General features: G+C 38.7%; 1 protein-coding gene across 4 annotated transcripts in view; it reads left to right on the top strand.

The window, feature by feature from the left end:
• The window catches only part of DNAJC2 (DnaJ heat shock protein family (Hsp40) member C2), a 38,986-nt gene that overhangs the window by 9,125 nt on the left and 14,548 nt on the right, over positions 1-15,313 (top strand). For all 4 annotated transcript variants that reach the window (XM_037736580.1, XM_017523041.2, XM_017523040.2 and 1 more), the window contains 7 exons: positions 1,773-1,848; positions 9,528-9,626; positions 10,589-10,730; positions 13,184-13,264; positions 14,110-14,175; positions 14,971-15,062; positions 15,140-15,261. In XM_037736580.1, the coding sequence (XP_037592508.1) occupies positions 1,773-1,848; positions 9,528-9,626; positions 10,589-10,730; positions 13,184-13,264; positions 14,110-14,175; positions 14,971-15,062; positions 15,140-15,261 (678 nt within the window). The remainder of the gene's footprint in view (positions 1-1,772; positions 1,849-9,527; positions 9,627-10,588; positions 10,731-13,183; positions 13,265-14,109; positions 14,176-14,970; positions 15,063-15,139; positions 15,262-15,313) is intronic.

Genomic DNA, 15,313 nt, shown 5'->3' with positions numbered 1-15,313 from the left:
AGTAGAGATGGGGTTTCACCATGTTGACCAGGATGGTCTCGATCTCTTGACCTTGTGATCCACCCGCCTCGGCCTCCCAAAGTGCTGGGATTACAGGCGTGAGCCACCGCGCCCGGCCACATGAAAAATTATTTTAAAAACCACTGGATTTGGCAAACTAAAGGTTTCGGTGTCCTCATTGAAGGCAGTTTGAGTAAAATCATCGGGAAGGCAGGAGATTGCAGTGGATGAGAAGTGATTAGGAAGTGATCAAGTAGAACCCAAGTGTAAAATACTCTTTCAAAGCTGGGTAGTAAAGAAAATAAGAGGAGATAGTAACTTGAGGAGAAGGCAGAGTCGGGAGAAGACAGAAGTCGGGAATGTTGAGATCTACAAGAGGGAAAAGGTCTTTGGCCTAGAAAGAAGTAGATTGTATCACAGCAAGGTAGCAGGGTTCATTCACTTGTTCAGTTTATTTTCATTCATCAAATATAGATCAAACACCATGTCAGACACTGTTCTAGGTGCTGAGGATACTGTACTGAAGAAGACAGTATCACTGCTTCTATATAACTTATATTCCAGAGACATAATAAGTGAATAATTAAGAACATGTAGCCATAAGTACCATAGGATGGCAATAGGTATCAATAGATGCTAAGAGAAAAAAGGGGTCTTTGGTCATGTAAGTTTGGAAGAATCTGGGTTTTACAGGTTTCTGTGTTTTTTTTTTTAAATCTAATTATAGGACTTCTCAGAGCCTTTCTTAGGCTTCATCAAGGAGGCTATGTAAATAGTCCACATTTATCTCTTTTTTTTTTTTAAAGACAGGGTCTTGCTTTGTTGCCTATCCTGGAGTGCAGTGGCATGATCACAGCTCACTGCAGCCTCTTCTTACCGGACTCAAGCAGTCCTCCTCTTTAGCCTCCTGAGTAGCTGGAACTACCAGTGCACACCACCACACCCAGCTGATTTTTTAAAATTTTTCTGTGGAGACAGGGGTCTTGGCCCAGGCTGGTTATCAAACTCCTGGGCTAAGCAGTTCTCCACCTGGGCCTCCCAAAGTGCTGGTGTTGGGGTTCAGTGGAGTCCTCAGCTCCCCTGAGAGGACGTTTCTCCAAGGTTCTTGGTCCCTCACTCTCTAAAGAATGAGAGAGGAGACCATGGCACAGTGTACTCGTAAATACCGGACCCTAAAGTGTTTGCAGAAAGTGATTTATTTAGGTAGAGAAAGAAAAAGGAAAGAAAGCTTCCACAAGATAGAGTGTGTGTGTGGAAGGGGATCCAAACATGGAGGCCAAAAGGGTGTAGAAAAAGAGGACTTTTAACCTGGGAGAAACCCCCACCTTCTCCAAGACCCCTGGCTAATGAAAGGAGTTCCTTAGAACTTCCGTTGGAGTGATGAAAGGAGTTCCTTAGAACTTCCGTTGGAGTGATTGACTTTTGATTCTTCCTGCTCCCGTGAAAATTAAAACGGAGACCGTTAAATCTCCCAGATGGAGAGGCATGGGAGGGTGACATGGCACTGGGAAGTTCTTGCCCTTAAAACTATGCCCCCTTGTGGGCCTGAAAGAGAACACCTTCCCTCACTGGATTACAGGCATGAACCATGGCACCCAACCTAATACACATTTCTCAACTTTACGTAACCATAGAACCTGTTTTATGCAGAATCTCTTACTGGACTCCTGATGAAATGTCACTTTGGGAAATGCTGTATTAAAGTACCAGAACACAGGGATGGAATATATTGGCTGCATCTCAAACTTGACTCCCTTTTGTGTTTTTATCAGAACCAAGATCATTATGCAGTTCTTGGACTTGGCCATGTGAGATACAAGGCTACACAGAGACAGATCAAAGCAGCTCGTAAGTACTTAGTCACTTGGAAATAATCAAATATGTGGTATAGGAACATGCTGTGCTTTGTAAAAGGTACACAGTATCATAGTCTGCAGCCATAACTACATTTAACACCATGTGTTATATTGTCATAACAAGCAAAAAAAAACCGTCATGGTCTCCTCTGCCTTCAGAATCAGAAGAAAGCAATCCATTTTACATATGGGCTTTCCCATTAGGGATAGGAAATTAGGATGGGGGTGTGTGTGTGTGTATACAGAATATTCTCCCAATGGCAAGCTTTTAAAAAATAATACTTCACCTGTCTTTAGAAGTATAGGCAGTTGTACTTAGTGGAAACTGCCTTTTTACTTAGCTTTTTCGATGTTATTTTGTAATCTTAAGTCACACTTTGTAGATGTCATCCTCTCTTCTGTCCAAGAAAAGTTATCTGATGTTTCATTGTTGTTTTCATTGAGGTTAAAATTTGCATGGGACGGGGAATGTTGGACCCCAGTCTTCATATGCCTTGTAAACACCATCCCTCAGTGCTCCTAAACATCCTCTCTTTTACAATCCTGTGGACATAATTTCTTATACACATGATTAGTTCAACTGATTAAAGTTTAAGTCAAAGAGCTAAGAGGTGAAAGTGATCAGTATTCTGTCTTATCTTAGGAGAATGTTCTGCCCTCCACTCTAGAGATTGGATATTGAGGTCAGAGGAAGTAAAATTGTGGCCACATGGAAAAGGAGTAGGGAGTCAGGGCCTGTCCAGAAGAGGAATTATTATACTTGGAAGAAGATGACTGAATAAGAATGCCTATGCTAAAAAATTAGCCAATACTTAGTATAACAGATGAGCTCAAAATCATCCCCATTACTGCTTACGTTTAGGAAAATCACAGGAAATATTTTTAACGAAGTGAAGGAATTTATCTGATTATTTTAAACCTATTATTGGATTTCTTTAAAGGCTGGCATGGTTTTAGACAAAGCATATGTTAATGCATGTAAATGGTTATTCCAGTATACATAAATGCCAGAAAAATCCATCTGCCATGTACAGATGTTTGCAGTTTTATTATTTGAATAGCATTGGCTGGGCTCAGTGCCTCTTGCCTGTTATCCCAGCACTTTGGGAGGCTGAGGCGGGTATATCACATGGGATCAGGAGTTCGAGACCAGCGTGGCCAACATGGCAAAAGCCCATCTCTACTGGAAATACAAAAATTAGGCAGACATGGAGGCGCATGTCTATAGTCCCAGCTACATAGGAGGCTGAAGCACGAGAATCATTTGAACCCAGAGGTGGAAGCTACAGTGATCTGAGATCACACTGTTGCACTACAGCCTGGGCGACAAAGGGGAACTCTGTCTCAAAACCCAAAAATATTTGTCAGAGTTCTTGAACCCTTGCAGTATATGTTGAAATAACTAATTTTAACATGCCCATGAAAAGATTTCTGTTGGCCAAGCATGGTGATTCATGCGTATAATCCTATCATTGTGGGAGACTCAGGCCATAGGATCACTTGAGCTCAGGAGTTCCAGACCAACCTGGACAACATAGACCTTGTCACTCTCTTTTTTTTTAAGATACTTTTTTTTTTTTTCTTCAAAGAGGGGGTCTGTTGTCCAGGGTGGAGTGTAGTGACGAGATCTTGGCTCACGGCGACCTCCATCTCCAGGGTTCAAGCAATTCTCCTGCCTCAGCCTCACAAGTAGCTGGGATTACAGGCACCTGCTACCATACCTGGCTAATTTTTGTATTTTTTGTAGAGACCGGGCTTCACCTTGTTGGCCAGGTTGGTCCGGAACTCCTGAGCTCAAGTGATCCACCTACTCCTTGGCATCCCAAAGTGCTGGTATTACAGGCATGAGCCACCGCACCCAGCCGAAAGATTTCTGCAAAAATGTTGAAAACAGCCTACTCACAATGTCCAGAAACTGGAAACCACCCAAATGTTTAATAACACGGAAATACATAAGCAAACTGCTATATATTTTGGTACAGTGGAATACTAATCAGCAATTTTTAAAAGAAATTGTCAATACAGAGAAAAACATGGATGAATCTCAGACCATGAGTGACAGAAGCCAGACACACACAATTCTCTAAGTTACATCTACTTGAAGCTCAAGAACATAACAAAAGTAATTCGTGGTGACAGGCATCAGAAAGTGGTTGCCTCAGTTGGTAGAGGATGGGAGCCCAGTGGAAAGGGGTCTAAGGGAACTTTTTGGGTGATGGAAATGGCTTATATTTTCTTTTGGGTAGTAGTTACATGAGTGTATACAATTGTCAAAACTCATTGAACTTAATGAATGCTTAAAATCTGAGCGTTTATTTTATGTAAATTTTATCTCAGTTGAATCAGATAGATTAAACCAAAAAAACCCAATCACTTGGGAAATTAAATATATTCTTTTGAGCCTACACAGAAATGAAAATTACGCTAATAGACTTTTTTTCCACAAAAGTAAGATTACTCCTTTATCAAAACTTAAGGACTGGCAACTAGAGTTGTACCTTAAATAAATTCATTGCCTTAATCTATTATGTTAATTTTTTAGAAAGAGAGAAAAAATAAGGTGGAAATCCAATTCAGAGGTTTAGAAGAATAGCACAAAGGAACATGTAGGAAGAAAATAAATAAGACAATATCCCAAAATGGATTTTATAAGAAGAATAAACAAATACAAGTTGAGCGTCACTAATACAAAAATCCAAAATGCTCCAAACTTTGAGTGTCATTATGACACTTCAAAGGAAATGCTCACTGGAGAATTTTAGATTTTCAGATTTGGAATGGATGCTTACCTATTAAGTATAATGCAGATATTACAAAATCTAAAAAAATTTGAAATCGCAAACGCTTCTGGTCCCAAGCACTTTAGATACGGGTTACTCAAAATATAGCGAAATACGCAACGAGCTAGTCATGCTGGCTCATGTCTGTGATCCCAGCACTTTGGGAGGCTGAGGCGGCTGGATTGCTTGAGCTTTGTCGTTCAAGACCAGCTTGAGCAATGTGGTAAAACCCCATCTCTACAAACAATACAAAAATTAGCTGGACATAGTGGTGCAAGCCTGTGGTCTCAGCTGCTCAGAAGGCTGAGATAGCAGGATCGCTTGAGCCCAGGTGGTCAGGACTGCAGCGAGTCATGATTACGATTACACCGCTGTACTCGGGCAATAGTTAGACCATGTCCTACCCCCAAAAAAAAGAAAGGATGAAAAACATTAAAGTTACCAAAGAATTGCCTCCTAAAAATAATTTTTAGGCCCAGATAATTTTTCAGGTGAATTGTTTCAAGTGTTAAAGAATTCAAACTTCTAATGCTGAATATAAACTTGATTTATTTTCTTTAATTGGAGAATCAGTTAATCTTAAACTTTTGGAATAATTCATTTTGTTAAGTTGTAAAGTTTAATGAGTATGTAAATACCTAGCAAGGAGAGCTCAGAAAAAAACCTAAAGAGCTGGGCTTAGTGGCTGGTACCTGTAATGTAATCCCAGCACTAATCGCCTGAGGTCAGGAATTCAAGGCCAGCCTGACCAACATAGTGAAACGCTGTCTCTACTAAAAATACAACAAATTAGCTGGGCATGATGGCGGATGCCTGTAATCCCAGCTACTAGGGAGGCTGAGGCAGGAGGATCACTTGAACTCGGGAGGCAGAGGTTGCAGTGAGATCACACCATTGCACTCCAGCTTGGGCAACGAACGAAAGTCCATCTCGCCAAAAAAACAAAAAACGAAAAACCTATAGACAATTCCTATTAAAAAAAAAAAAAAAAAAAAAAAACAGTTAAAATGTTAATAGCAAATTCAAGAAAAGGGAATTTTTATACACTGTTGGTAGGCATGTAAATTAGTATGGACACTATGGAAAACAGTATGGAGATATTGCCAAAAATTAAAAATAGAATTACTGTATAGCACAGCAGTCCCACTACTGGATATTTATCCAGAGGAAAAGAAAACCATATGTCAGAGATACCTGCACTCCCATATTCTTATTGCAGCACTATTTGTAATTACAAAGATAAGGAATCAACGTAAGTGTCCGTCAGCAGACTAATGGATAAAGAAAATGTATTTGTACACAATGGGCACCACTCAGCCATAAAAAAGAATGAAATTATGTCTGCAATAACATAGATAGAACTGGAGGTCTGAAATAAGCTAGGCACAGAGAGGCAAATATTGCATGTTCTCACTCATGAGAACAATGGGAGTTTAAAAAGTAGATGATATGGAGATAGTAGATAGGATGATAGATACCAGAGGCTGGGAAGGGTGTTGGGGAGAGAGGGATGAAGAAAGGTTGGTCAATGAATACAAACATACAGTTAGAAGGAATAAGCCCCAGTGTTCTGTAGCAGAGTAGTGTGACTATAGTTAACAACAATGTATTGTATATTCCAAAATAGCTAGAAGAGATAACTTGAAATGTTCCCAACACATAGAAATAATAAATACTCAGGTTGATGGATACCCAAATACCCTGATTTGATCATTACATGGTTTATGCATGTACCATGAATTACATACCAAATGAGGCCTGGTACAGTGGCTCACGCCTGTAATCCCAGCACTTAGGGATGCCAAGGCAGACGGATCACTTGAGGTCAGGAATTTGAGACCGACCCTAGCCAACCTGGCGAAACCCCATCTCTACTAAAAATACAAAAATTAGCTAGGCGTGGTAGCTAGTGCCTATAATCCCAGCTACTCTGGATGCTGAGGCAGGGCAATTGCTTGAACCCGGGAAGCTGAGGTTGCTGTGAGCTGAGATTGCGACACTACACTCCAGCCTGGATGACAGAGTGAGACTCCTCTCAAAAAATACATATGAATATCACATGTACCCCATAAGTGTGTACAAATACTTTTATCATGAGAAAATAGTGGTTAGGCGTGGTGGCCGCAGGCCTGTAACTCTCACATTTTGGGAGGCCAAGGTGGGAGGATCCCTTGAGCCGGGGAGTTTGAGACTAGCCTGGCCAACAAGGCAAAACCCCATCTCTACAAAAAATTAGCAAGGCATGGTGGAGCACACCTGTAATCCCAGCCACTTGGGAGGCTGAGGTAAAATATCATCTGAGCCTGGGAGATTGAGGCTGGAGTGAGCCGAGATCATGCCACTGTGCTCCAGCTTGGGTGACAGAGTGAGACCTTGTCTCAAAAAAAAAAAAAAAAAAAAACACCAAAAATGACAAATAGAATTTAACAGTACACTAAAATAATAATAGTGTTCATGAACACATAGAGTTTCTCTCAGGAATCCAACTTAGGAAGTATTTTAGTATAACAAAACTATTTATAGCTTAGATAATATTCAATCTATGTGATTTTCTAAGTAGATAGTGAAAGCACATAGAATACAATTTAACACCCATTCCTTTGTCATAAGAATTTTGAAAAGAAATGTAGTTAATTTCCTACTTTGATAACTATTTCAGGCCTACAGCTAGCATACTTTTAGCTATGTGGCATTAATGCTATTACCTAAAATCCAGGGTTGAAGCAACCTGCTTTTTACTTTTTATGCTATTTTGGGAGTTTGGGTCAGTGAGTTAAGTTATTAAATAACTTATTAAGCTATTAAATAAGCTGTTGGAAAGAAGTAAACAAATACATTGTAGATGATATAGAATCTGCTTGGAAAAGTAGAAGAGATTTACGTGACTGGATGCAAGAAAAATAAGCAAAAATTATACAGTTTTTGGAGGTTAACCATCAAATATATTAGAAAGCTGTGGTCATTTTAAAGATAACCCCAGGGCAAGAGTTAGTAACCAGAAAAAGCCCTTGTAAAATTTACTATTATAAACGTGGTATCACTGATCAGTGGAAAAGGGAAGGATTATTAAATGACAGTAAGATTTTGAAAAATGACAAGTTTAGATACTTTCTTGACTATATTAAAATTGTAAAAAGACCTAAAAATTTTTTCAATCTAACCATAGGAAATGTTAATGAAACTAGAAGTATTGTAAATACTAGAAGAAATTACAAAAGAAATAAGTAAATCTAAACAAAATGACTAAATGGTTTCTTAAAAAAATAAGTGTAAACACAACAGTTGGGGAAAAAAATAGCAGTAAACATAATGAAATTAGGAGAGGCAGCATATAAACACAGGCTGAGAAGTCAAGCTGTCTGGATTAGAGCCCGACTTGGCTGGACATTTGAGCAGGTTGCAGTGGTAATGGCTACGTAACATCTTTGTGCCTCATTTTCCTTCCTCATCTATAAAATGGAGGCAGTGATAATACTTTCCTCATAGGGTCATGGAGAAGATTAACTGGTAAACAGACCTGGCACTTGTCAACTGCTCCGTAGATGTTAACAGCTAGCCATTATTTATTGTAAAGTGACACAGAGTCATAAGAAAAACTGAGACAGCCCCTCCTCTTTCCAGTGAAAGGATGAAAGAAACAAAAAAATTGTTGAGCACCAGTGATAATCACAAATTTTAAATAATGAGACCTAACTCTGGCTGAGGCTGTGGTGAAAGGATGTTCACATAGGAGTATGAAATAGCCTTTTGGAAAAGAATTTGTTCCATTTCTATTCACAAAGTTCCTTTCTGTGACTATACCCTAAGACAAAAGAATCCTAAATAAGGGAAAATACATATATTTTAAATAATTCAAATTGGCATTATTTATAATAATGTGGTATTGGAAATGGCCCATTGGAAAATGCAAATGTTATAATGTGAAGCTGAAAAAAGCAGAATATAATTTAGTACATACAATTACCCCTGAAGAGTTTTTCTTTTTTTTTTCTTCTTCTTTTTGAGACACATTCTCTCTCTGTCACCCAGGCTGGAGTTGAGTGCCACCATCTTGTCTCACTCTGACCTCTTCCTCGTAGGTTCAAGCAATTCTTGTGTCTGAGCCACCCAAGTAGCTGGGACCACAGGCATACATGCAACACCATGCCCAGCTAGTTTTTGTATTTTTAGTAGAAACGTGGTTTCTCTGTATTGGCCAGGGTAGTCTTGAACTCCTGGCCTCAAGTGATCCTCCCAGCTCGGACTTCCAAAATGCTGGGATTGCAAGCTTGAGCCACCATGCCCAGCCTACACCTGAATTTTTTTTAAAGCACATGCTTAAGAAAACAAAAATATCTATGCAGAAATACACCAAAATGTTAACAGTCATTGTCATTGGGTAGGGACACTTTGGCTAATTCTTAAATGGCTAATTCTTAATTATTTAAAGCCGGTCGTTGTGGCTCACACCTGTAATCCCAGCACTTTGGGAGGCCGAGATGGGTGAATCGCCTGAGGTCAAGAGTTCTAAACTAGCCTGGCCAACATAGTGAAACCCTATCTCTACTAAAAATATAAAAAATTAGCTTGGTGTGGTGGCAGGCGGCTGTAATCCCCTATACTGGGGAGGCTAAGGCAGGAGAGTCACTTGAACTCGGGAGGTGGAGTTTGCAGTGAGCCAAGACTGCGCCCTTGCACTCCAGCCTGGGCAATAAAAGCAAAACTGTCTCAAAAAATAATTATTTCGGTTTCTTTATAATTTTCACATTTAATAACCATGTATTTTACTGTGGGGAAAAAAGATTCTAAAATTAGCCTTATGATTTTAGAAATGGTCTATATGCAGCTCATCTTTATTTTTAGTTTTGGTGCCTAAAGTGACAAATTATCTAAATCTGACTGGTTTTTGTAGATAAAGCAATGGTTTTAAAACATCACCCAGACAAACGGAAAGCAGCTGGTGAACCAATAAAAGAAGGAGACAATGACTACTTCACTTGTATAACTAAAGGTAAGAAAATGTTTTAGAGTCAGGAATTTCTAATAATAATTGTTATTTATTAATTGCTGGGATTTGGTTTCTTACCTATACTGTAGTTCATTCAACTGTCCTTTGACATTTTAAAACATTTCAGTTATATCAAGTTATTTGTAATCATCACCCCGGAGCCTCACTACACACAGTGAGGTTTCCCCAGCCAGCAGCATCAGCAACGCCTGGCAGCTTTTTAGAAATGCAGTCTCAGGCCCTGCCCCAAACCTACTGATTAAAATCTGCATTTTAACAGGATTCCCAGGTGATTCTTATCAGAAGCTCATCCTACAGTTAATTCATGTAAGTGTTCTTTTTAATGATGAGAATACTAAGATTTTTTTTTTCATTTCAGATGCTTTATGGGACTAAACTGTTCCTCAGATGTTTTGCTAGCCTAGTTTAAGTCAAGAAGTTGATTATATCCTAGTACAGACCCTACAGCTACTTATTGCTATTTACATAGACATGACTAAGCAAATTAATGTAGGTTACCGCCATTTCTAAATGTTTCCTTAAATGTGATTTTTACATTTTGATGCTAATTTTTAAAGTTATATGCACACCTTTCAAATTTACTCTTTGCCAGTTCTCTTACACAGTGCTCCAGAAGGCTAAGATCCTTCGGTCTTTTACAACCTTGGGATCTAACAATTAACTTTCTAGCTATTTCTTTTTCCCCAGAGTCATCTGTTCTGTTGAGGGTGGGTGATTTATTGTTTTGTCACTTTTACAAAAAAAGTAAAGGAGGAGTTAACTCCAGTTATATCCAGTAGTGCTAAAGCTGTTGTTACCTAAATTAATCCTTCCCACCCTCCAAACAAAATTTTCAAATATAAAAATTAATGACTTTTACTTTTTAAGGAAGGAGATATTTGTTTTCTTGCAGGAAAAAAATAGGTAAAGTTATGGTGATGTGATCTTAACAATTTTTTTCTCAGCTTATGAAATGTTATCTGATCCAGTGAAAAGACGAGCATTTAACAGTGTAGATCCTACTTTTGATAACTCAGTTCCTTCTAAAAGTGAAGCAAAGGATAATTTCTTCGAAGTGTTTTCCCCAGTGTTTGAAAGGAATTCCAGGTGAGTTCAGGCATCCCTTTTGATCATAGTGCCCTGTTGGCTTGTTTCTTGTAGTCTTCCAGGTTTCTGTTTTTTCCCCTCTGGTAATAGTTTCATTTGCAGACTATTTCCACTGTCTCTTCCTCCTCCTCGTCCTCCTCCTCCTCCTTCTCTGCAATATTGAGCCCATCTGGTGAACTTATTGTTCTCATTTATATTGCTTTCTAAACAGAAGTTCTACATTTTCATAGTGAAATTTCTGTGCAACTTATTGGAGGTTTCTCTTTTAAATTTACTTGAACTGTGTGTGATGGCTCACACCTGTAATCAGGGCACTTTGGAGGCCGAGGCACGTGGATCACCTGAAGTCAGGAGTTTGAGGTCAGCCCGACCAACATGATGAAACCTTGTCTCTACTAAAAATACAAAAATGAGGCTGGGCATGGTGGCTCACACCTATAATCCCAGCACTTTGGGAGGCCGAGGCAGGTGGATCACGAGGTCAAGAGTTCAAGACCAGCCTGGCCAAGATAATGAAAGCCTGTCTCTACTAAAAATACAAAAATTAGCTGGGTGGGGTGGCTGGCGCCTGTAATCCCAGCTACTCAGGAGGCTGAGGCAGGAGAATTGCTTGAACCTGGGCGGAAGAGGTTGCAGTGAGCCCAGATCGTGCCACTGCACTCCAGCCTGGGCGATAGCGTGAGACTCTGTCTCGGAAAAAAAAAAAGAAAAAAAAAATTAGCTGGGCATGGTGGTGCATGCCTGTAATCCCAGCTACTTGGGAGGCTGAGACAGGAGAATCGCTTGAACCCACACAGTGAGCCGAGATCACACTGTTGTACTCCAGTCTGGGCAACAGAGCCAGACTCCATCTCAAAGAAAATTTTTTTTTTTTTTTAGTTTGAGAGAAATAACAGTATCTCACTTTATGTAGTGTGATTCTTAGGTGACAATTTTCCATTCTTTGGTTTCCTCTTTATCAGTGGGTATACTACTCTCTTGGACCATTGTCAGTTGAGAAAGGACTTTGTTCTTTATTTGATCATTTGATTATCATAATGCTTCTTTGACAAAACATTATTTATATTTACAATGAAAGCATACATAATTTTATTTCATTAGTTTGTATTAAAATAGCATGCACCAATATTATTTTACATCTTTTTTTCTATCTGCATTGGCAGGTTCCCTTAAAGCGTATCTTTTTTTTTTTTTTTTTTTTTATAAAGATGGGGTGTCACCATGTTGGTCAGGCTGGTCTTGAACTCCTGACCTCTGGTGATCTGCCCACCTTGGCCTCCAAAGTGTTTGGATTACAGGCGTGAGCCACCATGCCCGCCTAAAGCCTATCTTGGCTGCATATTGGAATTACCTGGAGAGTTGGGAAAACTCCTGTTGCCTGAATTCCACCTGGAAAGATTCTGATTTATTGGTTTGAATTCCTATAGGGATTGTTAATGCTCCCAGGTGATTCTACCGTGCAGCCAAATTTGAGAACCACTTTGATTAGCAGTTTGGCGCTGCCGAGAGTGTTTCCTCCAGCCTTTCTCCAATGCATTTCACATTTTTTGTTTTTTTGTTTTTTTTTTTTTTTCTTTCTTTCTTGAGACAGAGTCTTGCTTTGTTGCCCAGACTGGAGTGCAGTGGCGCAATCTCTGCTAACTGCAACCTCTCACTCCCAGGTTAAAGTAGTTCTCTTGCCTCAGCCTCCTGAGCAGCTGGGATTACAAGCATCCACCACCACGCCCGGTTAATTTGTGTATTTTTAGTAAAGATGGCGTTTTACCGTATTGGCCAGGCTGGTCTCGAATTGCTGACCTCAGGTGATCCACTGGCCTCAGCCTCCCAGAATGCTGGGATTACAGGCATGAGCCACTGCACCCGGCCACATTTGTTTTATAACAGTGCTTAGGTGGTAAAAAGGAATAGTATATTTTTCTGTGTAATGATTTCACAGAGTAGAAAACATGGATCAGTAGCAGCCTGAGGATCCTTTTCAGCGGTAATCAATGAAGTACTGAACCTAAATCTGACTCTAAGGGGAAGGTAGTGGTGGTGATGGGTGGAAATTAGTTCCCTCTGTGAATATTAAGATTTTTAAAGGGCTAGGCCTATAGGTTGTTGCTGTGCTGTCTATTTAGAGACAGGAGCTTGGCAAAAGGGGCTGGCTGCCATTTTTCCTAGCCTGCCTAGTACCTGCTATGGCATTTTTAAAAATAAAACTGAAGGTGACCTGTGATTAGAAGACCGTTCTGTTGTTTCTCTCACCCCTGTCTTTGGCCTCACTTTTCGCATGCCTGCATTGTTTCATGCCCCGCTGCTGACCTTCCAGCTCCATCTTCAAGTTGTTGAGTTTGTAGGGAAGGGAAATCAGAGGGATAAGCAAAAACTTGTTTTTAATAAATTAAGTTGTTTGTTGAACTTTTGTACAGAATTTTTGAAGAATTTTAAGAATATTTCCTTTAATATTTCAGATGGTCAAATAAAAAAAATGTTCCAAAACTTGGTGATGTGAATTCATCATTTGAAGATGTAGATGCATTTTATTCTTTCTGGTAAGTGAATATACTGTTTGTATGATGCTGTCATTTTTTAAAAGGAAAAATATTCAATACGTACTTGCTTGTTTATAAATTAATTGAGATGGGCTAATTGCAGAGCCTTCACTGAACAAAAGCATTCTGTTGCCTATGTGACATTTAGGCTTTTAAGATTTTCAGACTGTTTTCTATTAATGAGATACCTAGCTATCAAGCACATGATAGCAGTAAAAAATGAAAATTGGGGAGTCATTTGAATAAAAATAAGTACACTTTGATTTAGTTATCTTCCTACTAATAGTACTTAGTTCATGAGGAAGGAAACAGTGGTATTTGTCTCTGTAAATAATTCACTAATTTTTAATAAGCACAATAGTTAGTGGCCATTTTATGTGTGCTACATTTTGTCATCAAATGTCTGCTAAATACAAAAACATAAAAACACATGGAACAAAAATAAGATTTAGTTCTGTCACTTGTAATTGCTTTTACCTTTAGAGGATACAAACTGGAGATAAGATGACCGTAACCACTATGAGGGTTACCTTCAGAGTTAACAGAGTAGCAAAATTGATTGAAGGCAAGGAAAACCTAAAAATAGGTCTTGGTCAAGCCAGAAACCTAACAAAGAAGAGATAGCAGGGAGATGTGGTTTTGATTATGGAGTGATGAGTGCATTTTAGATTTTCATACCAAATACACAGTCATTAAAAAAAGAAAAAGACTTGAGCTTAGTGTTAGTTCAATACTAGAAGGTTGGGAAAGGTATTCATTAAAACAAATTCATCCACCTGGATTAAAAGGATTTTTTTTTTTCCATTTGTTCTGTCTTGATTGTATATTATTTCTGTCTATATTAGGTATAATTTTGATTCCTGGAGAGAATTTTCTTATTTAGATGAAGAAGAAAAAGAAAAAGCAGAATGGTATGTATGCAAATCATTAATAAAGGAAGGTATTTATTTGGTTCTCTGATATTTGTGATGGTGTAAAAATATGCCACATAGATTTTCTTTCATATTTTCTCTTGTACATCCTTTTTAAATGATTTTTAAATATTTTGAAATCCTTTCTCACAAGTTAACCTCGGTGGGCCCCGATTAATAATTGGTTAGGATATGCTTAAGAAGTTGCCAAGGAATCTAATGTCAGATAGCTGAATTCAGCAAAATCTTTTTCTTCTAGTTGCTTAATCTAGGTTTTATTAAGATTTTCCTGTATGTGTACAGAAACACTTTAGACCTGAATGTCCAAAAAATAACCACAATTAATATTAAATAGAAGGACTGTTTAGGCCAGGCACGCTGTAATCCCAGCACTTTGGGAGGCTGAAATGGGCAGATCACCTGAGGTCGGAAGTTCAAGACAACCCTGGCTGACATGGAGAAACCTTCTCTCTACTAAAATATAAAAATTAGCCAGGCATGGTGGCAGGCACCTGTAATTTTAGCTACTCCAGAGGCTGAGGCAGGAGAATCTCTTGAACCCGGGAGGTGACGGTTGCAATGAGCTGAGATTGTGCCACTGTATTACACCCTGGGGGACAAGAGCAAAACTGTGTCTAAAAAAAAAAAAAAAAAAAGATTGTTTAAAGTTAGTAATGACACAGCATTTTAACCTTCTAGAATGTTATTTACATATAAGTATTTTATAAAATATTACATTTTCCAGTCATAACATCTGTAAGCAGTAGTTTGTTTCCAATATTTTCTATTTTATAGTCGTGATGAGAGGAGATGGATTGAAAAGCAGAACAGAGCAACAAGAGCACAAAGGAAAAAAGAAGAAATGAATAGAATAAGAACATTAGTTGGTAAGTATAATTGATTTTTTTTTAAGTCCCCTAAATGTTAGAAATTCAAAATGAGATTAAACTTTTTCTTCTGGTAGACAATGCATATAGCTGTGATCCAAGGATAAAAAAGTTCAAGGAAGAAGAAAAAGCCAAGAAAGAAGCAGAAAAGAAAGCAAAAGCAGAAGCTAAACGGAAGGAGCAAGAAGCTAAAGAAAAAGTAAGACGACATTTGATGAAGCTGGACTTTAAATGTTTATGAAATAGTTAAT

Source organism: Cebus imitator, unplaced genomic scaffold, assembly GCF_001604975.1.
Source record: "Cebus imitator isolate Cc_AM_T3 unplaced genomic scaffold, Cebus_imitator-1.0 Scaffold26, whole genome shotgun sequence".
NCBI lineage: Eukaryota > Metazoa > Chordata > Mammalia > Primates > Cebidae > Cebus > Cebus imitator.
This window is presented reverse-complemented; position numbering and strand designations above follow the sequence as displayed.